This window comes from Erinaceus europaeus, chromosome 7 (assembly GCF_950295315.1).
Source record: "Erinaceus europaeus chromosome 7, mEriEur2.1, whole genome shotgun sequence".
Taxonomy (NCBI): domain Eukaryota; kingdom Metazoa; phylum Chordata; class Mammalia; order Eulipotyphla; family Erinaceidae; genus Erinaceus; species Erinaceus europaeus.
In genome coordinates this window covers 56,751,971-56,779,421 of record NC_080168.1, presented here as the reverse complement: position 1 = coordinate 56,779,421, position 27,451 = coordinate 56,751,971, and the positions used below count along the sequence as shown (strand labels likewise).

General features: G+C 41.7%; 1 protein-coding gene across 29 annotated transcripts in view; it reads right to left on the bottom strand.

Moving 5' to 3' along the window:
• PLEKHA5 (pleckstrin homology domain containing A5) overlaps positions 1 to 27,451 on the bottom strand; it is a 297,283-nt gene that overhangs the window by 78,449 nt on the left and 191,383 nt on the right. For 15 of the 29 annotated variants that reach the window (XM_060194465.1, XM_060194466.1, XM_060194437.1 and 12 more), the window contains 5 exons: positions 20,185 to 20,285; positions 14,257 to 14,372; positions 13,935 to 13,952; positions 6,478 to 6,933; positions 626 to 1,094 (listed from right to left, as the gene is read on the bottom strand). In XM_060194465.1, the coding sequence (XP_060050448.1) occupies positions 626 to 1,094; positions 6,478 to 6,933; positions 13,935 to 13,952; positions 14,257 to 14,372; positions 20,185 to 20,285 (1,160 nt within the window). Of the gene's footprint in view, positions 1 to 625; positions 1,095 to 6,477; positions 6,934 to 13,934; positions 13,953 to 14,256; positions 14,396 to 17,070; positions 17,498 to 20,184; positions 20,286 to 27,451 lie in introns of those variants that run through there. The other 14 variants (XM_060194438.1, XM_060194440.1, XM_060194452.1 and 11 more) reach the window with 4 other exon arrangements.

Genomic DNA, 27,451 nt, shown 5'->3' with positions numbered 1-27,451 from the left:
GGACCAGGTGGTGGTGCACCTGGCTGAACACACATGTTACAATGCGCAAGGATCCAGGTTAGAGTACCTGGTCACTACCTGCAGGAGGAAAGCTTCATGAGTGATGAAGCAGGGCTGCAGGTGTCTCTCTGTCTCTCTCCCTATCTCCCCCTTCCCTCTTGATTTCTGGCTATCTCTAAACAATAAATAAATAAATAAATAAAGATACAAAATTTTTTATTTTTTTAAAAAGAAAAAGATGAATATAGGATGATCTCACTCATAGACAGAAGTTGGAAAATCAGAACAGAAACACAAAGCAGAACTTGGACTGGGTTTGGTATATTGTACCAAAGTGAAGGATTCTGGGGGTGGGGCTTTCAGGCTTTTCAGGTGGTGTATGATGGAGGAAGACCTAGAATGAGGGGTGAGAGTACTTTGCAGAAAATTGAGAAATCTGACACACATATCAACAAGTATCCTTACTGTAAACCATTAACCTCCCCATAAAGAAAAGTTAAAAGAAAAAAAGACAGAATGGTGTTCTGTGTCAAGTCAAGCAACAAGCAAACAGACACTTTGCTCGCCTGCTCACATCTGAAGAGACGGTGCAGAGAAATGGAGGACACACCCAGCAGACGCTCACCTTAGAGGGGTGGGCCCTGTGCCTGCGGTCTATGGTTGAATCTCCTCTCTGGATTGGGGAGGTCACCTCGGATCTGTAGGTCCGTTGAGGGGAGTAGCCCTGGTAGGTGGCGATGGAGCCGTGGGACGGGGACGTGGGGATAGAGTGCATGGTCTGGTCAGAGATGCTGACCATGGTTTTAGGGCTGGTCAGGGTCCCATGGCGCGGGAGGGTGCCCCCCTGCTTGTTGTAGAACTGGCGTTGCTGCCACTCGTACAGCTGCCACATGGTGTCATCCCTCATGGAGCGCCGCTTGTCCTCAGCGCCCGGGGCCACCCCCTTGTCGTGTGCGGAGGGCGCCACACTGCAGATGCTCTCGGGCCTGGTCTTGCTGTTCCTTGGGAGCGTCCTGTAGCCTTCGGGGTAGCGGGCTACCACCTGGGCGCGGTGGCTTGGCATGTTTCTCGGCAGGGTTTGGTAAGAGACGATCCTAAGAGTGAGAAGAATTGGCTGTCAAAAGGAAGGAGGGGTGGTCTGGGAGATAAAGCATTGGACTCTTAACCATGAGTTCAACCCCCTGCAGCACATGTACCAGAGTGACATCTAGTTCTTTCTCTCTCCTCCTATCTCTCTTATGAATAAATAAATAAATTATTAAAAAAAATAATAGAGAAGGAAGGAGATTCGAAACTACATTTTTGGTTTCTTCTGTCGAGAAAACTCTCCATTGGAACTTATTTTTATTTTGCTTTTTTTTTCTTCCTCTTTTCTATTTTCTTTGATAGGATTGAGAGAAACTGAGATGGGAGGGGGAGATAGGGAGGAGTGACAGAGAGACACTTGCAGTACAGCATCATTGCTTAAGAAGCATCCCCCACTACAGGTGGGAGCAGGGGAGGGGGCTTGAACCCGGGTTCTCGGGATAGTAATATGTGCGCTTAACTGGATACCCTGGTTTGCTTTATTTACGGATTAATTTTATTCAATAAGACAGAGAGAAACTGAGAAAGAAGGGGGAATAGAAAGTGAGTGAGCGGGAGGCTGGGCGGTCGCAAAGCGGGTTAAGTGCACATGGCATAAAGCACAAGGACCGGATTCCGGTTTGAGCCCCTGGCTTCCCACCTTGTAAGAGGGTCAATTCATAGGCGGTGAAGCAGGTTTGCAAGTGTCTACCTTTTTCTCCCCCTCTCTTGACTTCTCTCCATCCTATCCAACAACAACAGCAATGGCAAAAATAAGCAACAAGGCAACAAAATGGCCTCCAGGAGTAGTAGATTCATAGTGCAGGCACCGAACCCCAGTGATACCCCTGGAGGCAAATAAATAAATAAATAAATAAATAAAAGATAACCCTTAAAAAATCAGCGGGGAAGCAATTACAGAAACCAGACCTTTCACCTTCTGCACCCCATAATGACCCTGGGTCCATACTCCCAGAGGGTTAAAGAAGAGGAAAGCTATCAGGGAATGGGGTGGGATATGGAGTTCTGGTGGTGGGAATTGTACCCCTCTTATCTTATAGTCTTGTCAGTGTTGCCATTTTATAAATAAAATGAAAAAAAAAAAAAAGAAAAAGAAAAAAGAAACGGAACTACACTACGACCCAGAAATTCCAATTCCTCTTCTGGGGATTTACCCAAAGGAAACAAAAACAGTTATCGGAAGAGATCTATTTATACCTATATTCATAGCAGCGCAATTTGTAATTGCCAGAGCCTGGAGGCAATCCAGATGTCCAATATCAGATGAGCAGCTAAAAAAAAAAAAACTAGTAAAAATACATGATGGGTGGTCTGGAAGGTAGCGCAATGGATAAAGCATTGGACTCTCAAGCATGAGGTCCTGAGTTCAATCCCCGGCAGCACATGTACCAGAGTAATGTTTGGTTATTTTTCTCTCCTCCTATCTTTCTCATTGATAAATAAATAAAAACTTTTTTTTTTAAATACATGATGGAATACTACTCAGCTGTTAAAAATGATGAAGTCATCTCCTCTGCATTTTCTTGGATGGGATTTGAATGTTAAGTGAGAAAAGCTAAAAGGAGAAGGACAGATATCCAGTGATCTCACTTATAAGTGGGACTTAATATATGGAGACAAGGAGGAAGAACCCAAAGTGAAACATGGACTAGACAAGGTGTACTGCATCAAAGCAAAGGACTCTGGGGAAGGAGGGAAAGGAAGGAGTGGAAGAGAACTTGGGGGTCCTGGTGCATAAATGAAACTGCACCTATCTGTCAATGAATACACCGCCAACCACTAACCTTCTCAATAAAAAGAGAGAAAGAAAAAAAAAGATTTATCATCTCAAACGTTTATTGTTATCCAACAGACTTCCTAGCATCTGGAGACCTGTTTTTTCAAGAAGTACACTTTTCTCCAGTGTTGCCCCAAAGAAATTCAAATGATGCCAAATGAGATTTACTTCTTAAGTGAAAGCTTAAGCAGTGAACACTGGAAAGGCTCCATTGGGCAGAGGCTGCCTGTCAAAGTTTATGAAAAGCCCAGCTGTGAGGGCGGCCTGCAAACAATGGCTCCCCAGTGGAGCCCAGTGCTGGCTCACAAAGAAACTTCCATGAATTGCAGGAGCCACTGATGCATTAAATGTTAGACCTCTGGTCTTGTAGTGAGAACTTTCTTAACAATAACATGAAGCCCTTCATAAAATTTCACATGTGAATGACACTAGGCACTGTTACCATGCTTCTTTACACTCTCTAACTTCTTCTTCTTCTTCTTTTTTTTTTTACATAAAACATTGCAATAATTTCTTTTTTAGGGTAAAGATTTTATCATGATGCCGAACTCTAGCTTGTGAATGTGCAGTTGGAAGACGAAGTCTAGTAAAATCTTAGCTCAAATTAAGACAGCTTTTGGAAACTTTTAGAAGCTGCAGTTCAACATTCTACGGAAAATACAAAGCAAGCAAGCAAACAAAAACACAGAAAGCCTTTCTGTGTGCTAATTCACTCATCCAGGGACCCCCGAATACTTAGAAATTTTTAGTAATCAACAATGAACAAAAAATTAACCTCTATTTTTTTTTTTTTTTTTTTTTGCCAAATCCCTTTGACTACCGATTTCTAACTTTTAAGTCTGCTTTTATTTGAGGGAGAGTCATTTTATTTAGATGTCATATCTAATTTGCTGGGGAGAGGTTCAGTAAGTCTTCTAAGATCTTTCCACTATTGTTCCCCTCTAAGAGATTCTCTAAGTAAGTACTTGCAAACACGCTTTTGTTTTCCCCTCAAGAACTACCCCTGTGTTCTTTTCTGTCAGATCAAATCTCATTTTTGAAACAGTAAATCTTTCCCACAGCTCTTCATTGGGAAAATTAGGGGGAAAAAAAAAAAAGAGGGCAGAGAGGGTGGGGGCAGAAGGAAGGGAGTGATGGGGACCTCACAGGGAAACTAGTGTGTGGCCAGTAATTTGAGGTGTTCTCCTGAAAGAAGTGGTAACTGCCAAGATCAGTCATGGTAATGGGGTAGCACTGAGCTCTGCCAAACCTCAGACTTCTACACTTAAAGGAAATTCACCTTCATGCGACCAAAGCCTTATTCCTATTGTTTCTTTACTCCTGAGACAGAAGAATTATAACTGCTCTTTAGCAGTCTATTTTTTATTTTAGTTGATGTTTTTTAAAGGCTTTTAGAAATATTTTATTGGGGGCTGGGCGGTGGCGCACCCAGTGAAGCACACCTATTTCCAGCGCAAGGAACTGAGTTAGAGCCCCCACCCCCCACCTGTAGGGGAGCTGCTTCATGAACGGTCAACCAGGTCTGCAGGTGTCTTATCTCTCTCTCTCTCTCTCTCTCTCTTTAATATTTTATTTACTTATTAGATAGAGACAGAAAGAAATTGAGAGGCGAGGGGGAGATAGAGAGGGAAAGAGAGACACCTACAGCCCTTCTTCACCACTCATGAAGCTTTACCCTCCCTTCAGCTGGGGGTCAGGGGTTTGAACCTGGGTCCTTGTGCACTGTAATGTGTGTGCTTAACCAGGTGCATTACCACCTGGTCCCCTCTCTCCCTCTCCATCCCCCTTTCCTCTCTCTGTCCTATCTAATAAAAATAATTAGAAAGAAAGAAAGAAAGAAAAAAGGCTGCCAGGAGCACTGGATTCATACTGCCAGCACCTATCCCCTAGCGATAACCCTGGCAGCAAAAAAAGAAAGAAAAAAAAAGATTAAAAAAATATTCCTTTTTGTTGCCCTTGTTTTATTGTTGTTGTTACTGATATAGTTGTGTTGGACAGGACAGAGAGAAATGGAGAGAGTTGGGGGAAGACAGAGAGGGGGGAGAAAAAGATAGACACCTGCAGACCTGCTTCACCGCCTGTGGAGTTAAGCCCCTGCAGGTGGGGAGCCAGGGGCTTGAACCAGGATCCTTACACCGGTCCTTGCACTTTGCACCACCTATGCTTAACCCGCTGTACTACTGCCTGACTTCCAAAAAGACATTTTTTATTTAGTGAATAGAGTCAGAAAGAAGTTTGATAGGGAGAGAGAGACAAAGAGACACTAAAGTACTGCTTCACTGCTTGCAAAGCTTTCCCTCTGTAGGTGAGGGCTGGGGGCTTGAACCTGGGTCCTTGGACATCTTAATATGGCTCAACTGGGTGTGCCACCCGTCTCCAAACCAACCCCCATTTTTATCTTATTTACTTACTTATTTACTTATTTATTTTTAGATAAGAGATAGAAAGGCAAAGAGACGGGGAGGGAGTGAAAGACCACAACACTGAAATTGGTGGGGGCTGGGCTGAAACCTTGGATAGCCGCTATCCAAGCAAGCTATCTGCCCATTCTATTTGGTGATTGTTATGCACTGACACTTAACACTACTTGACCATTTTTTATTTTTGCTTCATCAAATTGTGGCCCAACAGCAGCATGTCTTTGTCTCATCTGTTTCCCTGGTCTTCCTCTTAGCTGTGGTCTCTTGTACTGGCCCATCCCAGGCTCTTTTCACCGCCCCCCCCAACCTCTTCAGTATAGATGGCCATTCTGGTTTTCCCACAGAATCTTTATTTCATCTTACCTGCAGCTGAATAAAAATCAGCTGTTCTCATTCTTAAAGTACTTTAATAAAACGATGCTTGTCCCAAATCTTATTCAAGTTCAGACCTTCCCACAGACACGCTGACAACAGTTACCTCAAATGCAGGATGTCCAACCACTATGTGCTCTCTCCCCAAATCTTTTGTCATTTATTTATTTTTATGTATATGCATATGACACTGTTCCAAGTCAATTCTGTCACTCAGAGACAGACAGAGAAGGAAAAGCTGCCATAGCACTGGAATTTTTTCCAGTGCCATCAGAGCTCTCCCTATGTAGTTCTGGGACTTGCACTTGGGTTGGGAGCATGGCAAGACAGTGGGGAAAACAAAACAAAACAAAACAACAAAAAAACTAAGCAATGAGAAGTAGAACCAGAGCGTAAGCACTTCCTGTCTCCATATCACCTGTTTCAGGGTTCTTGGCAAGAGGGCCAGATGCAAAAGCTACCTAAGGAAGCCAATCAGAGCAGGGCAGTGGGGGAGTGTGAAGACAGGTTTTCACAGAGAGGAGAAGGGAGAGGGGGGAAAGGTGGAGAAGGGTCTCATTCTTTTTTCCTCACTTCAAACAAGCACAATCTCTCCCCACACCCTCAGCTTTGCTCTCTGTGGGATCAGGGAGGACACCATCTTGCCATCCATGAAGCTAAGTGACAAGACAGGGGAGGTGAGAAACTGCCAGGAAGGAGTAGAGCAATGAAGGTGCACTAACACACAGATGTTCTGCTAACATGATGTGACCCTACACATTTGATGGGCATCTCAGACCAATCCCCACCCCGGATTTGTGCACAACACCACAAGATACTCACCCTCTGGGGTCCTCTTCATGACCCCTGCCCTTCTGGATTTTAATCCACTGCTCCAGCTGCTGCATTGAGTTCGTTCTCTGCAGCACCCGCTCGGCCTCTGTGTGCAAGGGCCCTGTGCCTGGGTGGCCCCGGAGGTCCGCCAGGCTCACATTGACCGTTTTGTTGTCGGAACTGTTGGCGTTGACTGGCCTGTAGAGTCCGGACTGGGGTGGACACGCTGGCCCTCCATCATACTCAGAGGGCAGCAGTTTGACGCTGTTGATTTTCGTTAGAGGTCTGTCTTGGCCATCCTTCTGAAACCCGTATTTCTCAGCTTCTAGTGCCTTTTTTTCTTCATTTCTGGTCATCTCCCTGTTTTTCTGGTTGTTCTGGAGCTCAGGTTTAATGAGCACTCGGTGGTTGGGGATGTTATTGATTTCTTTGGCTGGTGCATTTTCAGATGTAACCTTGTCTACTCTGAAATCAGAGAAGAAAATCACAGCACATCAGATGAGATGACACACCCTGCTTCTGGGATTCAGCACTGGAGAGACATAAAATTACCTTCGACTTTTGGGCTGGGCGATTGGCACACCCGGTTATACACACACATTATCATGTACAGGGACCCAGGATCAAACCCCTGGTCCCCACCTGTAGGGGGGAAGCTTCATGAGAAGTGAAGCAAGTGCTGTGCTGTCTCTCTGTTTCCCTATCTTCCCCATCCCTCTTAATTTCTCTCTGGTCTATAAAACAAACAAACAAGCCCCCAGAATAAATGGCCACTGGGAGTGGTGATTTTGTGTGCAGGCACTGAGCCCCAGTGATAACCCTGGTGGCAAAAGAGTACAAATAAATAATAATAACAACAACAATAATAAAACCCACTACCTTTGACTTTACAGAAACACCTGCAAGGGTCATAAGAAAACAGCCGGGGGGGTGGGGGGAGGCTGGGTGGTAGCACAGTGGGTTAAGCACACATGGTGCAAAGTGCAAGGATCGGTGTAAGGATCCCAGTTTGAGCCCCCAGCTCCCCACCTGCGGGGGGGGGGGGGGTTGCTTCATGGGTAGTGAAGCAGGTCTGCAAGTGTCTATCCTTCTCTCCTCCTCCCCTTCCTCTCTTGATTTCTCTTTGTCCTATCCAACAACAACAATAAAAACTACAACAAGGGCAACAAAATGGGAAAAATAGCTTCCAGCAGCAGTGGATTTGTAGTGCAGGTACCGAGTCCCAGTGATAATCCTGGAGGCTAAAAAAGAAAAGACCTGCACTAGCCCCCAGTGAGGGGATAGGAATATTCAAATACAACATCAGAACATACACATAGAAAAGAAGACATGAAAGCTCACAGTATAGTCTGGGCAAGACAGCATAATAGTGATACAAAAGACTTTCATACCTGAGCTTCTGAGGTCCCAGGTTCAATCCCCAGCATCACCATCAGCCAGAGCTGAGCAGTGCTCTGGTTTCTCTCTATATCTTTCTCTATCTCTTTCACAAAAAATAAATATAGGGGTCAGCTGGTAGCACAGCGGGTTAAGTGCACGTGGCATAAAGTGCAAGCACTGGCGTGAGGATCCTGGTTCAAGCCCCTGGATCTTCACCTGCAGGGGGGTCACTTCACAAGCAGTGAAACAGGTGTGCAGGTGTCTATCTTTCCTCCCTCTCTTTGTCTCCCCATCTCTCTCTGTCCTACCTAGCAACAACAACATCAATGGCAACAATAACAATAATGACAACAATAAGGGCAACAAAATAGGAAAAAAATGGCCTCCAGGAGCAGTGGATCGTACTGCAGGCACTGAGCCCCAGCAATAACCCTGGAGGCAAATAAATAAATAAATAAATAAATAAAGAAGAAGAAAGAGAGAGAGAAGAAAAGAGAAGAAAGGAAAAGAAAAGAGCTAACCATATGTAGAGCACTGGAAGACAAAAGTGATATGTCCCTTCACCACTGGGAATCTGGAAACAAATCAAACAAGACTGCCTTCTAACAGTGAAACCACAAGATGCATACTTAAAGGACCACAGTTTGAAATCCCTAGCATGGCCTGCAGCCAGGAAGGTTAGCTCATCCTGGGACTAACTTGAGTCTGGTTTGTGGCCACGGCTGTACCAGGAAATTACAGTTTGCTGCTCTTGCAGATCTGAACCACATGGCTGAGTAGCTCTCTGTCTGTAGCCAAGAGCCCCCCAGTGCTGGTTAAGAGCTCTGGGCTCCTGCTGCAGGGGACACCCCAGGACAACCTCAGGAACTGGGTATAGAAACTGCCTTGGTTTCCTCTCTGCTCAGTGGGAAGAGCTGTGGTACCAGGCTCACAGGATACAAGTGAGGACCTCAGGGGTCAATCCATGGCAGCCTCAGACTTCATCATCATTGCCACTCCACCTTGTCAAACAACACAGCATAGAAACCTGCCATCTATGTCCATTTCTCCACAGGCTAATAATGTGTCTTGGCTGCCCTCCTCATGGTTCCAGCTGCTCTATCTAGGCTTTCTTGAGAGGAATCAGAAACCCCTGAGTGTCCGTAACCTGCATGGAAGTGCTAGGATTTTACCACCATGACCATCTCCCAGGAATTGCCAACTGCCCACATTTTCACATGAGATAATGTTCCTATTGTTCATGCTAATGCGAGTAACATGTAGAAAATATACAATCTGGGCCCTTGGAATAGACCTAAAACAGACTTACTAGTTTTTTCCACAAAAGAGACTCCAAAATTTCATCAGCAATATTCATGTCTTTAGGTTCATGATTAGTCAACAATTTGTTCTGCTTTATACCTTAATTCTTTTTCAGCCACCAGGTTCCAGATGATACCATGATGCCAACCTGACTTCCTTGGGCAGACGACTCCACCCTTGGAGCCCCACTAGGGAAAGAGACAGGCAGGCAGGCTGGGAGTATGGCTCAACCTGCCAATGTCCATGTTCAGCAGGGAAGCAATTACAGAAGCCAGACCTTCCACCTTCTGTACCCTACAATGACCCTGGGTCCATACTCCCTGAGGGATAAAGAATAGGGAAGCTATCAAGGGAGGGGGATTGGATATGGAATTCTTGGGGTGGGAATTGTGTGGAAATGTACCTCTCTTATTCTATGGTCTTAACAATGTTTGTACTTTATACATAAAAATAAATAAAGTAGAAACCAAGTAAGAAAAAAAAAAGAAAATACACAATCTGTACATACTCTGCTAAATACAGTCTGGAATACGATCAACAAGTAGTGAAACCAGTACTGCAGGTGTCTCTCTCTCCCTCTGTTGTTTCCCCTGCTCCTCTCTCAATTTCCCTCTGTTCTATCAAATAAGGGGGGGAGGGGAATGGCTGCCTGGAGCACTGGCTGGCACAGAACAACAGTGATAATCTTGGTGGCAATAAAAAGAAGAAGGAGAAGAAAGGCGAGGAGAAAGAAGGGAGAGGTAAGGAAGATGAAGAGGAGGAAATAAGACTTTTTTTTAACCAGAGCATTAATCAACTCTGGCTTATGGTGGTATGGGGGATTAAACCTTGGACTTTTTTTTCTGCTTTCTTTTTAATATTTATTTTTATTTATTTATTCCCTTTTGTTGCCCTTGTTGTTTTATTGTTGTAGTTATTATTGTTGTTGTCGTTGTTGGATAGGACAGAGAGAAATGGAGAGAGGAGGGGAAGACAGAGAGGAGGAGAGAAAGATAGACACCTGCAAACCTGCTTCACCGCCTGTGAAGCGACTTCCCTGCAGGTGGGGAGCCGGGGTTCGAACCGGGATCCTTACTTCAGTCCTTGTGCTTTGCGCCACCTGCGCTTAACCCGCTGCGCTACAGCCCGACTCCCATGACTTTTTTTTTTTTTTTAACAGTATGGAGATACTGGTTATCTATATATTTAGTCACAGCTTCCAGATTAAAATCTACATTAGCATCAGGGAAATTTACATCTTAAAATTAAGTCAAACAATATTAATCTAAAAACTGCATTTGTCTTTACTAAATTCAGGGGTGGTAGTTTTAACATCAAATAACTGAACATATTTTAAACTTAGCTACGTGAAATCTATCTAAAGCTACCATTTAAAATTAGAACAGCACTGCTTCTATTTTTTTCTATGTTTTCCAAAGACTTGTCATTTAAGAAATGTAATACAAAAGGGCACATATGCTTACTTGCCTCTAAATGGAACAAAATGGATTCGGAAAGGTAGGCTGAGATGGCATAAATAATGTAAAAACGTGTGATCTAATTTTGCAAAGTAGCATTCAAGTTATTGTAGAAGAAACATGGGTATACAGAAAATGAAAATAATGGGCCAGCCTAGAAGTGGAACACATTCAGAGACTCTACTATAAATATATATATTTATTCATTTATCTTTAACGTTTATGTATTTATTTATTTGCTGTTGAATAGACAAAAGAGAAAGTGAGAGAGGAGGAGGAGGAGATAAAGAGGGAAAGATGCAGAGAGACACCTGCAGCCCTGCTTCTCCACTCGTGAAGCTTTTCCCCTGCAGGTGGAGACCAGGGGTTGAACCTGGGCCTTTGCACACTGTGTGTGTGCTTAACCAACCAGGTGAGCCACAGCCTGGCCCCTATATATACATTTTTATGCCATCAGTGATTTGCATACTAATTGACTATGACATTGTAGCTCATAGGTTAATTATTTTATGAATTTAGAAGAAATGACCTATCCAGTTAAAATATGATGCTTTCTCTCTGGTGATATGACCTAGTAAATATCTGTAAGCATTCTGGCCAGCTAGAACAGAGAGCTCATCACTTTAAAACCAAGAAAACAAAGCCTTCCTATCTTTTTGAAATAACATATTAGTAGCAATTACATACCTTCCATTTGAATGATTACAAGTGAGTGGGCAGAATAAAATGCCAACAGTAAGAAATATATAAAAAATATTATCTCTCCAGGGTAAGCATGGCTGACAGGAAGCTGGGCACATAAAGTAGTGTAGTTAATGGAAAAAAATTATATCAACACAGCCAGGTGAAAACTATTAGAGGCACATAGTCAAACAAACAAACAAAATGTTGGAAATTCTAAAATAAGTATAACATACAATATAGGAATTATCTGGAACTTTAGTTATTACATTGATTTCTGTATTCTAAACTCCTTGAATTTGAAATTATTTAAGATTAAAATTATTAGGGGCCAGGTGGTGGCACACTTGCTTAAGTGCTCATATTATAGTGAGCAAGGACTCAGGTTCAAGCCCCTGGTCCCCACCTGCAGGAGGAAAGCTACACAAGTGGTGAAGCTGGGCCGCAGGTGTCTCTCTGTCTCTCTCCTTTTCTATCTCCCTCTTCCCTCTCAGTTTCTCTGTCTCTATCCAATAATAAATAAATTTTTTTAAAAAAGATTTAAAATTATTTTCCTCTGGGGAGTCGGGCTGTAGAGCAGAGGGTTAAGCGCAGGTGGCGCAAAGCACAAGGACCGGCCTAAGGATCCCGGTTCGAGCCCCGGCTCCCCACCTGCAGGGGAGTCACTTCACAGGTGGTGAAGCAGGTCTGCAGGTGTCTATCTTTCTCTCCCCCTCTCTGTCTTCCCCTCCTCTCTCCATTTCTCTCTGTCCTATCCAACAACGACAACAACAATAATAACTACAACAATAAAAAACAACAAGGGCAACAAAGGGAATAAATAAAATAAATATTTAAAAAAAATTATTTTCCTCTACACATTTCCTTTAGTTAGCAGTGCTAATCACTTCATTTTTATGCTCATTCATGTCATCTTTATTTTATTTATTTATTTATTTTTATTTTTTGTTTATTTTAATGAGCGAGAGATACAGAAAGACCAGAGCCCTGCTCAGTTCTGGCTTATGGTGGTGCTAGGGACTGAATCTGGGACTTCAGAGCCTCAGACATCAGAGTATTCTGCAGAACCAATATGCTGTCTCTCTTGTGAAGCGACTCCCCTGCAGGTGGGGAGCCAGGGACTCGAACCGGGATCCTTATGCCAGTCCTTGTGCTTTGCGCCACCTGCGCTTAACATTCATGTCATTTTTACACATGGAATTACAAAAGCATATTCGCCTTGACTAACTCTTACTTGAGCATGCTTATGCTTAACATAATGTGTTCTCACAACTATGAGTTCTCTGAGTCCAATATGGGCCTTATTATTAACTTAGAAGAGAGAAAACAAGGCAAGCTTGTAAATCAGAATTTTCCTCGGGGTGGAGGGTAGACAGCATAATGGTCATGTAAACAGACTCACATGCCTGAGGCTCCAAAGTCCCAGGTTCAGTCCCCTGCACTATCATAAGCCAGAGCTGAGCAGTGCTCTGGTAAAAAAAAAAAAAAAAAAAATTCCTGGAAAAATACAACTGTTTCACACATTATGTTTGAAATTACAGAAATATAAAAGCTATTCCTTTGAAAGTTGCTGCTCGTATAGTTTTAGAAACAGATTTCCTTTCCATTTTTTATTTTATTTTATTTATTTTAACTCAGTTGGGTATTAAAATGACTCACATGTTCAAGCAGGGGGGAAATATCAGATTAATTTTAGCAGTTCATATTTATATCATCAAGGGATATGAGTACAGGAGTTTCAAACGAAAGGTAGCATTCATTATGTAGCAGATATATTTAGAAATAATCTAAATGCTTAATGTAAAATATTCTAGAGACATTCATTACATAACAATCAGAATTTGCTAGGAAATTAAAAAAATAAAATAAAAAAGAAACCTCCAGGGTTATCTGCCCCTGGAGGCTATTTTTTCCCTTTTGTTGCCTTCATTGTTTATTGTTGTTATTATTATTTGTTATTGTTGGCATTGTTGTTGGATTGTACAGAGAGAAATCGAGAGAGGAGGGAAGACAGACATGGGGAAAGAAAGATAAGACACCTGCAGACCTGCTTCACCACTTGTGAAGTGAACCCCCTGCAGGTGGGGACCTCCAACCCGGATCCTTATGCTGGTCTTTGGGCTTCATGCCTTGTGTGCTTAACCTGCTGTGCTACCACCCTGCTCCCAACCGGCTGACGTTTTTTTTTTTGTAATTTTATTTATTTATTTTCCCTTTTGTTGCCCTTGTTGTCTTTTTATTGTTGTAGTTATTATTGTTGTTGTTACTGATGTTGTCGTTGATGGATAGGACAGAGAGAAATGGAGAGGGGAGGGGAAGACAGAGAGGGGGAGAGAAAGACAGACACCTGCAGACCTGCTTCACCGCCTGTGAAGCGACTCCCCTGCAGGTGGGGAGCCGGGGGCTCGAACCGGGTTCCTCACGCCGGTCCTTGCGTTTCACGCCACCTGCGCTTAACCCGCCGCACTACCGCCTGGCTCCCCCGGTTGACATTTTTTTATGGCAACTCATTAAACTTCAAAAATCATACATAATAAAACACAATGAAATCAATGGCACTGCATAAAAAAGCTCTTCTAAAATTCAGGACCTTAACCAAAACTCCATCTTGTGTATCACTAAGATAAAAATTTTAAATGTACTTACCGGAAATTAAAGGTAATTCTGTAAGGAGAAAGAACATTCAGTTTGAATGTTAGGATTCTGGATTGATTCACCTCAGTACACTGATTGGTGAAAATGAGTCAAGAGGTAAGGCGGGGGGAGAAATGCAGGGGGGTCTCTCAAGTGAACTAGAGTCGCATTAATTTAATAGAGGACATGAACTAGCCCCCTGCTTTTGGAGGGGGGGAAAAATCATTTCATATCATGGTGACTAAAATGACAGATGCTGTGGTAATGGCAAGCTCACAGGACAGGGAACAGATGTAAGCGCAATCCAACATCCTTTTCCCCCTCAGATCTGTACCTTTTCACTGGTTCCGTCTGCACCAGGGCAGCATCTAACATGGCTTTCATCCACAATTCCATTTCCTTCCCTGTATCAGTGCAGAAATAATAGGTCCGCATGTTTGGATGGGCTGCCTGATTGAAAACGACACGGATCACTTTAAATAAAAAAAAAAAACCGGTGGGCTCTGAAAGAGAAACAGAAAGAGAGTGAAGTGGTTTCCTGCCTCATCCATTCCTGTCAGACTTCAAAGAAAGAAGCCATCTTATATACAGGTATAGAAACAAACGACTAAAAGAGGAAAAAAAAAACTTAATCTTGAAAAATATGAACATGTTCTAGCTTTGCCATTTATCACTTACTTACACTTAAAAAAAAAAAAGGTGGAGGCCAGGTAGTGGCGCACCTGGTATTAAGCACACACATCACAGTGCGCAAGGACCCGGGTTCAAGCGGGTACTTGTGCTCTGCATTATGTGCATTGAACCTGGTATGTCACTGCTTCTCCATCTCTCTCTCTGTTGACTGAACGTAAACAATATTTACTTATATAAAAAGAAGAACACATCTGGAACTGCATACACCCCTCTGAAAACAAACTGCTTTATTGATAATGTCAAATAAAGTTTCTCCTAAATATTGTTTTTTTAATAGCTTTATTTATTAATTACTAAATAGAGATAGAAATTTTTTTAGCTTCCCATTTCCTTTATTTTTTATTTTTATTTATTTTTTTAATAATTTATTTCTTTATTGGGGAATTAATGTTTTACATTCAACAGTAAATACAATAGTTTGTACATGCATAACACTCCCCAGATTCCCATTTAACAATACAACCCCCACTATGTCATTCATCATCTTTCATGTCTTTTACTTTGGTGTAATACTCCAATTCCATTTCAGGTTCGACTTGTGTTTTCTTTTCTAATCTTGTCTTTCAACTTCGGCCTGAGAGTTAGATCATCCCATATTCATCCTTCTGTTTCTGACTTATTTCACTCAACATGATTTTTTCAAGATCCATCCAAGATCGGCTGAAAACGGTGAAGTCACCATTTTTTACAGCTGAGTAGTATTCCATTGTGTATATATACCACAACTTGCTCAGCCACTCATCTGTTGTTGGACACCTGGGTTGCTTCCAGGTTTTGGCTATTACAAATTGTGCTGCCAAGAACATTATGTGTGCACAGATCTTTTTGGATGGATGTGTTGGGTTCCTTAGGATATATCCCCAGGAGGGGAATTGCAGGGTCATAGGGTAGGTCCATTTCTAGCCTTCTGAGAGTTCTCCAGACTGTTCTCCACAGAGGTTGGACCAATTTACATTCCCACCAGCAGTGCAGGAGGGTTCCTTTGACCCCACACCCTCTCCAGCATTTGCTGCTGTTCCCTTTTCTGATGTATGACATTCTCACAGGAGTGAAGTGATATCTCATTGTTGTCTTGATTTGCATTTCTCTGACAATCAGAGACTTGGAGCATTTTTTCATGTGTTTCTCGGCCTTTTGGATCTCTTCTGTGGTGAATATTCTGTCCAAGTCCTCCCCCCATTTTTGGATAGGGTTATTTGTTGTCTTGTTGTTGAGTCTGGCAAGCTCTTTATATATGTTGGTTATTAAACTCTTATCTGCTGTATGGCATGTAAAGATCTTCTCCCATTCTGTGAGGGGTCTCTTGGTTTGGGTAGTGGTTTCTTTTGCTGTGAAGAAGCTTTTTAATTTGATGTAGTCCCATAGGTTTATACTTGCCTTAGTCTTCCTTGTAATTGGATTTGTTTCATTGAAAATGTCTTTAAAATTTATGCGGAAAAAAGTTCTTCCAATATTTTCCTCTAAGTATCTGATAGTTTCTGGTCTAACATCCAAGTCCTTGATCCACTTGGAATTTACTTTTGTATTTGGTGAAATACAGTGATTGAGATAGAGAGAAATTGAGAGTGGAGAGTGAGATAGAGAGGGAGAGAGACATAGAGACACCTGCAATCCCTGGTTCACCACTCATAAAGCCCTTCCCCCTGTAGATGGGGACCAGGAGTTTGAACCCAGGTCCTTGTATATTATAATATGAGCACTTAACCAGGTGTGCCAACACCTGGCTGCTCTCCTAAATCTTTTTTTTTTTTTTTTTTTTAGGTAGTATCAAGATATAGTGGACAAGCACAGGACTTGGAAGCATGATGTCCTGACCTTGATCTTTGGTACTGCACATGCCAGAGTGGTATTCTCATCCCCTCTCATTAATAAAGAATCAGGTTATAGTGCACAAGGACCTGGGTTCATTCAAGCCCCCAATCTCTACCTTCAGCAGGGAAGCTTCACAAGTGGTGAAGCACTATTGCAGGTGTCTGTTTCTCTTCCCTTCTACAGCCCCCTTCCCTCTCAATTTCTGTTTCTATTTACTAAATAAATAAGATATTTCATAAATGAATAATCAGCTTAAAAACAGAATCAGGATATGAATAAATTCAAGACACACTACAATCAAAATGACTATATAACTAAAGCTTATTCAGTGACTATATAAGAGGCGGGAAAAAAAAATACCCCTGAAATGTTGTCTAAATGATTAAAGCCATCACAAAATGTCACTGGACTGTCTGAAAGGGATTTGGGGGAAATGAATAAAGAGCACCACCCGTATTTGCAATCCTTGGGAGAACACTGGGATGGTGGTCAGGGATTCAGCTGCAGCCACGACTCAGACCATCAGGAACCACACCTGGGCCTGTTGTCTGTCAAATGGAAACTCGAGCTGACGGCCAAGTTTGCTGTCTAGTTCCGGGTTTCACAACTGTGCTTCACAATTGTCCATGAATTTTCCACTTACCATTCTGACAAGTAGTAGTAGCATCAACGTTCACAGATGGAGTAGTAGAAAGGGCTCATCAATTCAGTTGGGGCAACACCGCAGAAGAGAGAATTTGAAACAGAAATTACTACTCTTGTTACAGACAAAAATAAAACTAAAATCAAAGCACGTAATTACAGAGAAGAAATACTTCACATGTGTGCTCACTTTTATAGCTATTTTAGCATTCTAGTATTTATTTTTTTTTAAATGGCCAACGGGGTTATCACTGGGGCTCAGTGCCAGCATAACAAATCCACAACTCTCAGAGGCCATACTGTTCTTCTTCTCCAACCCCTTCCCCCACACCTTCTTAAAAATTTGACAGAAACAGAGAAATTGAGAGGGGGGTAATCCCCCAAAAAATGAGAAAAAAGAAAAAAAGTGAGAGGGGTGGGGAAAACAGAGAAGAGAGACAGAGAGACACCTGCAGACATGTTTCATCACTTGTGAAACAGGTGGGGAGCCAGGGGCTCAAACTGGGATCCTTGCACCAGTCCTTGTGCTTTGTGCCATGTGAGCTTAACCCACTGCACTACTGTCTGGCCCCCTCTAACATTATTATTATTTTTTTTGCCTCCAGAGTTATTGCTGGGGCTCAGTGCCTGCACCACGAATCCACTGCTCCTGGAGGCCATTTTTTCCCCTTTGTTGCCCTTGTTGTTTTATCCTTGTTGTGGTTATGATTATTGTTATCATTGATATCATTGTTGGATAGGACAGAGAGAAATGGAAAGAGGAGGGGAAGACTGAGAGGGGAAGAGACTTCTGCTTCACCGTCTGTGAAGTGACTCCCCTGCAGATGGGGAACCGGGGGCTCAAACTGGGATCCTTATGCCAGTCCTTGTGTTTTGCGCCATGTGCGCTTAACCCGTCATGCTACCACCCGACCCCCTCTACCATTTTTTTAAATAGTCTAAGAACCCAGCAAGATGCCTTACCCATAGTACAAGTTCAATAAACATTTGCCAAAAATTGATGAGTCAACAAAAACACCTTGAAAACTATGTCCCGACAGTGATGTTAATGTAACACAGCTCCTACAGGTGTCCTTTCTAAAAAGGATTAGTATTTAAATCATCATGATGAAACTTTGTTACAACATCTCAGAATGCTGAATTACTTTGTGACTGACACTGCTAATAAGTTTACTGAATTATGAAGCTCCCCACAGGTCTTTATTTAGACATTACTGTTTGGTGGGAGCAGGGAGGCATTTATCACTCCCTCCACTAATATATCCTTCCTGGTCTTCACTTTCCTCAGTTAATTTAGAAAACCGTGCATATTGTAAATCAGTTTCAGTCTTGAGTGTTCTTAGAAAGCAAATGAGAGTGAAATCAAACTTAAAATGACGTAAGTGGTTCTGTTAAATAAAAGCACTGCCCTTATCTTGCTTTTTTTTTTTTTAACTCAGAAACAATTTTTGTACGCAGCCCTTCAGAGTTCTTAATAAAAAGACTTTAAAATGGCCTCTTAAGACATTTATCCAGTGGACACTCAAGCACTAATTCGAAGGGACATATGCACCCCTATATTCATAGCTGCGTTATTCACAATAGCCAAAGAGTGAAAGCAGCCTAAATGCCCATCATCAGATAACTGACTAAAGAAGTGATGGTATATATACTACATGGAATACTACTCTGCGATCAAAAAAGATGATGCTGTGTCCTTTGGAACAAAATGGATGGAATCAGAGGTGATTATACATAGTGAAATAAATAAAAGATATGAAAAATGGTTTCACTCAGATGTGGAATCTAGAGATCTGATTTACATGAACGTGCTAAAAAAAAACAGAAGCAAGCAAACTGTTAGTAAGACTTATAAGAACTCTGGTGATTATCTTTGTGAGCTGGGATGGTGGAGATACAGAACTTGGGTGGTGGGTGTGGTGTGGAACTATACATAGTAATATTACACTCTTGTAACAAACTATTAATAAAAAAATAAAACATTAAAAAAATGGCCTCTCAGGTGGCACTAGCAGTGGTGTAGTGGATGGAGTGTTGGATCCAGAGTGTTAAGTCTTGGATTTGATTTCAGCACAGCATGTGCCAGAGTGATGTTCTGGTTTGTTCTACTTCCCACCCCTTGTTTTTCTCTCAAATAAATCCATTAAAAAAAAAAAAAAAGGTCTCTTAGTTGATGGTATTACACAAACAACCCTACCAGAGATAGGTAGAACCTGTTAGTCAGGGGAGAGGGGCTCAGGCTGGGTTGGACTTAGCACAAAGCTAATGCCTCATCTACAATATTCTCTTGAAAGCAACTCATGTTCAAGACATACTTAGATCTGGGGCCAGGAAGTGATGCACTTGGTTAAGCACTCACATTCCAGTGCTCAAGGACCCAGGTTGGAGGCCCTGGTCCCCACCCACAGAGGAAAAGCTTCACAAGTGGTGAAGGAGGGCTACAGGTGTCTCTCTGTCTCTTTCCCTCTATCTTCCTCTCCCCTCTTAATTTCTGTCTCTATCCAATAATAAATAAAAAAGACATACTTAGACCCCCCAAAACACTTCTGCAAAAATTCTAAGATCATAAAATATCTGCATTTGTTAAGAAAAAAAATCTAGTTCCCTCACCTCCAATTTATTTGTTAGTGAGAAAGAAAAAGGGAGCAAGAGAGAACCAGAGCATCACTATGGTATGTGACATGCTGGGAGTTGAACTCAGGACCTTATGCTTGGAAGTCCAAGGTTTTATCCACTATTCCATCTCCTGGACCCCAAGTTGTTGTTTCTTATAGTCTTCCCCTCCCAATTTACTAGGAAAAGAAAATCAATATACAGTACCCTTTACAGAATAGTAAAACAATCTCCCTAGCTATCTCTATCAATTATTGCCTTTCTGATATATCTACTTGGACTAGAACTTTGAAGGTATAGGCATCTGGCCCATAAATAACACCTACTTCATATTTAAAGGGGCATTCTTCTACATAAGCATAACACCACCAATCAATGCATTTCAAATTTAAAAATGGCTGTAGCAGAAATATATATATTTTTTGGTTGCAATAATCTATGGGCCAATATCCATTTTAATGAGCATTCCATACAGAATTAACAAGCAAGACTATGTCCTTACCTTGAAAGCATATTTGCGATTAATGTGATCCTCAGAGGTTAGCATAGCTATCTGAAAACTGGGTAATAGTATGCTTCCCAAAATACCTTCTTCCTTTTCATCTAAGAGGCAATTTAATATCTGGTTAGATAATAAACGTTATCAAGGAGCAGAATAAACTTTGCAAAAACTTATTTTGATCAAACCAAAAAATTATTTGATTATCTCACATGGTGGATAGAGTTTCACATGAGACAGGAAGCCAGAGCACCACTCTGGTAGAATGCAGTGCTGAGAATTGAACTGGGAGCCTCAAGCATCCAAGTCCTGTGCTCTCTCAGCTGAACTAGCCACTTAACAGGTTCATAACTAGAAATGAGCTGAATTTGTGTTTTATTCATGCAGTTCTTTCTAAGGTTTTAAGGAAAACTGTTAAATAGTAGACACATATATGAATCTTTACTTTCTTTTTCATTTAAAAAATTATCTTTATTTATTTATTGGCTAGAGACAGCTAGAAATCGAGAGGGAAGGGAGAGAGGTGAGAAAGAGACAGAGAAGTGGGGTGGTAGGAAAGTAGGTGACTGAGTTAGACAGAGAGAGAGAGAGGTCTGCACCACTGTTTCACTACTCACAAAGTTTTCCCCCTGCAGGGGTCCTTGCATATTGTAACATGCACACCCAATTAGGTGCACTCCCGCCCATCCCCTTAAGCAATTATTTATTATTTTACACACTCACTGGACTGACTGTACATTCTATGGGAGAGTTTCAGAATGACAGTAGTTGATACTCAAAAGATATTTGAATAAATGAAAATAAGTCAAAATATAGCTTCTTGAACTATGCCATCAAATGATATGCTCTTTGAGACCCATAGACCTGAAGGTTTGCTTTTACCAGTCATCCTGATACTGGGGAGAAATTATAGTCCTACCAAGCAATCATATGAAACATACCTAGGAAAATGACCAAAACAAAAAATTAATCTTGGCATAGTCTAGGCTCACATTATTAAAATGTCAGTTGGAAGCAGAGAAGTCTGTGAAAGTTGAAATACAGAGTTCATCTCAGAACAAGTCAATAAGGCTGTGCACTAATAGCCTGATGAACTCACCAATGAGAAAGAGCCTAAATAAGAAATAATACCCCCAAACACCATTTCCCCCTCCCCTCTTAGGTTATTAACCAGCGTGCTTCTTTGCTTTATGGTGGTATCAAGAATATCATGCCTCAGGCATGAAAGCCACCATCACCTGCTCCCCCCTCCCCTGCTTTCTTTCATCAACACTATGCTATCTCTCCAGGAGGAGAAATACTATTTTATTGTATTTGTCATATTTAACAGTTTTGCCCTTGTTGGGGCCTCATAACTCCAGGCTGACTTTTTATAAGATAGAAAGAGGGAAGTCACCACAGCATTAAAATGAGGTGGTGTGCTTGGCAAAGCAGGTGTGCTACTTAGGTGAGCTGTTTTGCTGGTGCTCCTTCCTGCCTCCCTCCCTTTTTAATTTTTATATAACCACAAACTTAACAATAGACTGTATTTACCCTCATTTCAAAGTTCAAATTTGCAAGAGGAAAAAAAAATAACCAAAAAAACAGTGGTCTGGGAGGTGGCACAGTGGATAAAGCATTGGATTCTCAAGCATGAGGTCCAGAGTTCAATCCCCAACAGCACTTGTACCAGAGTGATATCTGGTTCTTTCTCTCTCCTTCTATCTTCATGAATAAATAAAGTATTAAAAACAACAACAAAAGCCCTGCATTAAATAAAGGTTATTCCTATAGCTCTTTCTCATAACACTGGTACAGTGTGTGTGGAACAGTACACAATACAGTTGTTGACACAAAAGTATAACCTCTCATCTCCCCAAAGTAGGTGTCTGCAAGACATTCCTTCCCCAGCCAAGCCCTTTCCCCTCATCCTACCTACATGAGGAGCCCAGAGCCCCTCCATCCCAGCCATTTCCCTCCTTGCTCAGAGTCCTTTCTTGGATGCACCACAACACACCTAGTCCAAGTTTCACCTTATGTTTGCTCTCTCCCTCTCCCTCTTCTTAAAATGACACAACTGTTATTTTCTTCTCATCCAAAGTGACACAAACATCTAGGTCAGAGTGGGGTTATATGTAAATGTGCACTCACAGAGCTGGGTCATTTTTCAGCCTGGCTTCTGGTTCTCCTCTACTCCCCCCGCCCCTCACCCCCCCTGACATACAGAACACAACCTGGGTCAGGAACTGTGAGAATCTCTATACTATGCCGGATTCAAGGGACATTGCCATCCTTTCTTTCTTTCCTCCTCTTTATTCCTTCCTTTTAGGTTTTATTATTTTTCAATGAAAGAGAGATATACAGAAAGAAACTGAGACAGAGGTCAGAGCACCGCACAGCTCTTGCTAATGGTTGTGCTGGTAACAAAACCCGAGACCTTAGAGCCTCAGGGATGAACAACTATGATTATCTCCCCAGAGCAAGGGAAATTTTCTTTTTTTTCTTTTTTAACTTTGAAGTTACCTTGCCACCTTCCTTTCTAACTCTTTTTTTGAAAGCATTTTTTTTGTATTTTATTTATTTATTTATTTATTTATTTATTTATTTATTTATTTTTAGAGAGATGCAGAGAGAGAAAGACACAGTGAGAAACACCAGAGCACTGCTCAGCTCTGGCTTATGGTGGTGCAGGGAATTGAACCTGGGACTTTGGAGCCTCAGGCATGAGTTTCTTTGCATAGTCATTATGCTATCTACCCCCGCCCAGCAAGGGGCATTTTCAATACCTGTTTCTATTTCAGTTTTGAAGACATTTGTGAGTACATCAGGAGAGATGACTACAGTTGAATGAGTGACTTGTAGGCTGGAAATGTTTACTAATTACCATTTCTCACTTGGCAGTACTTTGACAGTGTCAACTGACTTCTTGTTTTCTTGTTCAAGGAAGTGCTAATGTGTGCATTTGATTCTGCTATAATATTCTTGCATTTAACATAGGAGTTAGAATTAATTAGGGTGGCAAACAAATGCCTTGATCTTTTAGTTGTTTTTTTTTTTTTAATTTTTTAAAAATCGAGAGGGAAGGCAGAGGTAGAGAGGGAGAGAGACAGAAAGACACCTACAGCACTGCTTTACCACTTGCAAACCTTTCCCCCTGCATGTGGGGACCAGGGGCTCGTACCTGGGTTCTTGTGCACTTAATCAGATGAACCACCACTTGGCCTATGTTTTAGTTTTTATGCTTGCTAGGTCAGGCCCAACTTCCTTTCCAGAAACAAAACGTCCTGCACACACTATTTATTTATTTATTTATTAAACGAGAAAATGAGAACCATTACAAAAATATTGTTGCCCTGTTGTTTTATTGTTGTAGTTATTGTTGTTGATTTCGTTGTTGTTAGATAGGACAGAGAGAAATGGAGAGAGGAGGGGAAGACAGAGAGGGGGAGAGAAAGATAAGACACCTGCAGACCTGCTTCACCGCTTGTGAAGCTACTCCCCTGCAGGTGGGGAGCCCTGGGCTCGAATCAGGATCCTTATACTGATCCTTGCGTTTTGTGCCACCTGCGCTTAATCTGTTGCACTACCACCTGACTCCCGAGAGCCGTTTTTTTTTTTTTTCTGCTGCATGTGATGCCAGGTGTCAAGACCTCATGCCTGAGAGTCCAATCCTTTATCCACTGCACCACCTCCCAGGCCATCCTCCATGTACTGAATAGTTCTACAAACATGTTCTGCCTGGATCACCCATCTTGCCCAATCCCTTCCTTCTCTAGGCTTCTCAACTACCAGCTTAGTCTAAGCACCAACATTCTTTTTTTTTTTTTTTTTGGCCTCCAGGGTTATCACTGGGCTTGGTGCCAGTACTACGAATCCACTGTTCCTGGTAGTTTTTTTTCCCCCCCATCTTATTGGATAAAACAGAAATTGAGTGGGACAGAGAGAGATAAGACACCTGCAGACCTGCTTCACCTCTTGTAAAGTGTCCTCCACTTAGGTAGGTGGAGAGCTGGGGGGCTTGAAAGCACCATCATTTCTACACAATAACACCTAAGACACTTTTCCCTTTCTTCTCTTTCTATAACTTGTTCTCCAACACCAGCTTGAGGGACCTTTTCAAAATGTGAGTCAGTGACTAGAGCAAACAGCTTTGTGTGTCCTGTCCCTGATACTATAGGCACTGGTGCATTCCTCTGGTTTCTTCCCCCCCATTCTTTTACTTTATTTTTATTAGTGATTTAATATTAATTTATGAAACTATAAGATAACAGGGATATAATTCCACTGTTACTACCACCAGAGTTCTGTGTCCCCCTCCCCTCCACTGGAAACTGCACTAGTTCTTCCAAGGTTACAGTTACAGGTTTACTTTATATCTGTCACTATCTATGTCTATAAATCTGTACGTGTGTATATATCCCCGCTCTGGCTTCTGCATAGAGAAAATCTACCTAATCTGAAATATGCAAAATGATTTTTTTTTAATCAAAGCGATTAAAGACGAAAGTTCAAAAGAATCATTTTTAGGCTGCATAGCACCTAGTGTTATTTATGGCAGGACCCAAACTTGCAACAAAGTCCATTTTCTCCTTCCAGTTGTGGTTTCTTCCCATGATGCTACCATTCCAGACATTTTCATGCCCCAAAGCCCTTATGCTACTTCTTCCCTGCCTGGAATACACTAGTCTTGTCACTAAGACCCTGTCAGCTATGACACCTGCTCAGAGCAGGCTCCAGAGCATCCTTTCTTCAACTCCAGTCTTCTCCTCTACCTGCCCCATTTCTCTAGAAGCACTTCCATATAGCTTATGGACTTGAGTTCATTTATGGCCTCTCTATTCTCTCTGTTATGGGAGTTTCCTGAGTGCTGTTTTGGATGTTTTGGAATCACCTGGAAACATCTACTGAATGAATAGAGTCCCACAGTAAGTTCTGTAGGGTGGCTGGTCCCAGAATAGAGCAATCTAAGCACTTTATCACAGCAGGCTCACTGTCTATCTGTCACATTGCAACCAGCAGTGGGAACTGGGTTTTTGTCTAGCATCAGTTGCTAGCCTCTTGTAAAAAAAAAAAAAAAGAAAAGAAAAGGAGCAATCAAGTTATTCTGTGTCATTTTCCCTATCTGGAAAATATGGGATGACCTGTCAATAAATCCTGACAGAACACTCAGTATATCAGTATACTGGTTGCTTTGAGAGATACAGAGGAGATGAATGGGACCCTTGTGTTCACTAAACAAGGGAAGAGGAGATCTGGGAGAGGGCTAAATGTTAAGGGGTGTGTCATGTCTGGATACAAACCCTGACTCTAACACTTGTTAGTTGTATGATCTCTGACAAGTAAGTCATTTGACCTCAGCACCCTTCATTTTTCATGTGAAATGGACATAATCATATTTCTAGTCTCACTATATTAGGATCTCAGCATAAGTGATAAAAAAATTATTATAGGGAGTTGCGGTAGCGCAGCAGGTTAAATACGTGGCGCAAAGCGCAAGGATCGCTATGATCCTGGTTTGAGTCCCCGGCTCCCCACCTGTAGGGGAGTAGCTTCACAAGCGGTGAAGCAGGTCTGCAGGTGTCTTATCTTTCTCTCCCCCTCTCTGTCTTCCCCTCCTCTCTCCATTTCTCTCTGTCCTATCCATCAATGACATCAATAATAACTACAACAATAAAACAACAAGGGCAACAAAAAAGGAAATAAATAAATAAATATTAAAAAATCTTTAAACAATTATTATAGTTGGGGCCCCTGGTTGAGCACACACTGTACAATGCACAAGGACCCTGGTTCGAGCACCCGGTCCTCACCTTCAGGGGGGTAGCTTTGCAAGTGGTGAAGCAGGGCTGCTGGTGTCTCTCTCCCTCTCTGTCACCCCCTTCCCTTTTGTCTGTCTCTATTCAATAAATAAATAAATTTTTTTTACAATGGTTGTCTCTATTAAGTAAATAAATATTTAAAAAATTATTATAGTTTATCTCACTAAAACCTGAAAAAAAAAAAAGCTCCTACTGAGAAAATTGGATACTTCTTCTGAACCATCTGAAGAACAGAAATGAGTTGAGTGATTCTGTTTCCTTTCTATGTTGTCTGGGCCCCTCACCTGCATTGAGGACCCTTCACGACTGGTTAATCGGGTCTGCAGGTGTGTGTCTATCTTTCTCTCTCCTTCTCTAAATTTCCCTTCCCTCTCAATTTCTCTCTGTCCTATTGAATAAAATAGAAGAGTAAAACAGAGAGAGAAGAAGAAGAAGAAGAAGAAGAAGAAGAAGAAGGAGAAGGAGAAGGAGAAGGAGAAGGAGAAGGAGAAGTAGAAGAAGAAAGGAGAGGAGAGGAGAGGAGAGAAGGAAAAGAAAAAAAAATGGCTGCCAGGAGAGTGGATTCATAGTGTTGGCACCAAGCCTCAGGGATAATCCTGGAGGCAGGAGAAAAACAAAACAAATCAAAACAAACAAACAAAACAACAACAAAAAAGAGAGAGGCAGTATAGCATAGGAATTCCCTTAGGCACTGTGACACATAGGTTGTATTAATGTTAATAAATATCCTGAACCTAAAATGCAATGAATAATATGAGATCTCATCATCAACATGATTTATTATTACTATTGTAATATATATATATATATATATATATATATATATATATATATATCCCTTCTTTCTTCTTTCTTTCTTTCTTTCTTTCTTTCTTTCTTTCTTTCTTTCTTTTTCTTTCTTCTTTTTTTAAACAAGAGCACTGCTCAGCTCTGGCTTATGGTGGTGTGGGGGACTGACTTGGGACTTTGGAGCCGCAGGCATGAGAGTCCGTTTGCATAACCATTATGCTATCTACCCCCCCCCCCATCAACATGACTTCTGAACACAGTTTAACTTATTTCAAATTAGGATTTTCTTTTTTTTCCAACAGAGCACTGTTCAGCTCTGGCTGATTGTGATGTGGTGGTGGTGGTGGGGTTGAACCTGTAGTTTTTCTATTTTAATAAAAGTGATGAGCAGAAACTTTCCATGAATGATGACAAAGGAAAAATATAAGGAATAGTGTTCATTTAGCTACACATTAACTTGAAGAATTTTTTTTTTTTTTTTGCCTCCAGGGTTATTGCTGGGGCTCAGTGACTGTACTACAAATCCACTACTCCTGGAGGCTATTTTTTTCCACTTTTGTTGCCCTGGTTGTTTTATTGTTGTTGTGGCTATTATTGTTGTTGTTGTTGATGTCACTGTTGGATAGGACAGAGAGAAATGAAGAGAGGAGGGGAAGACAGAGAGGGGGAAAGAAAGATAGACA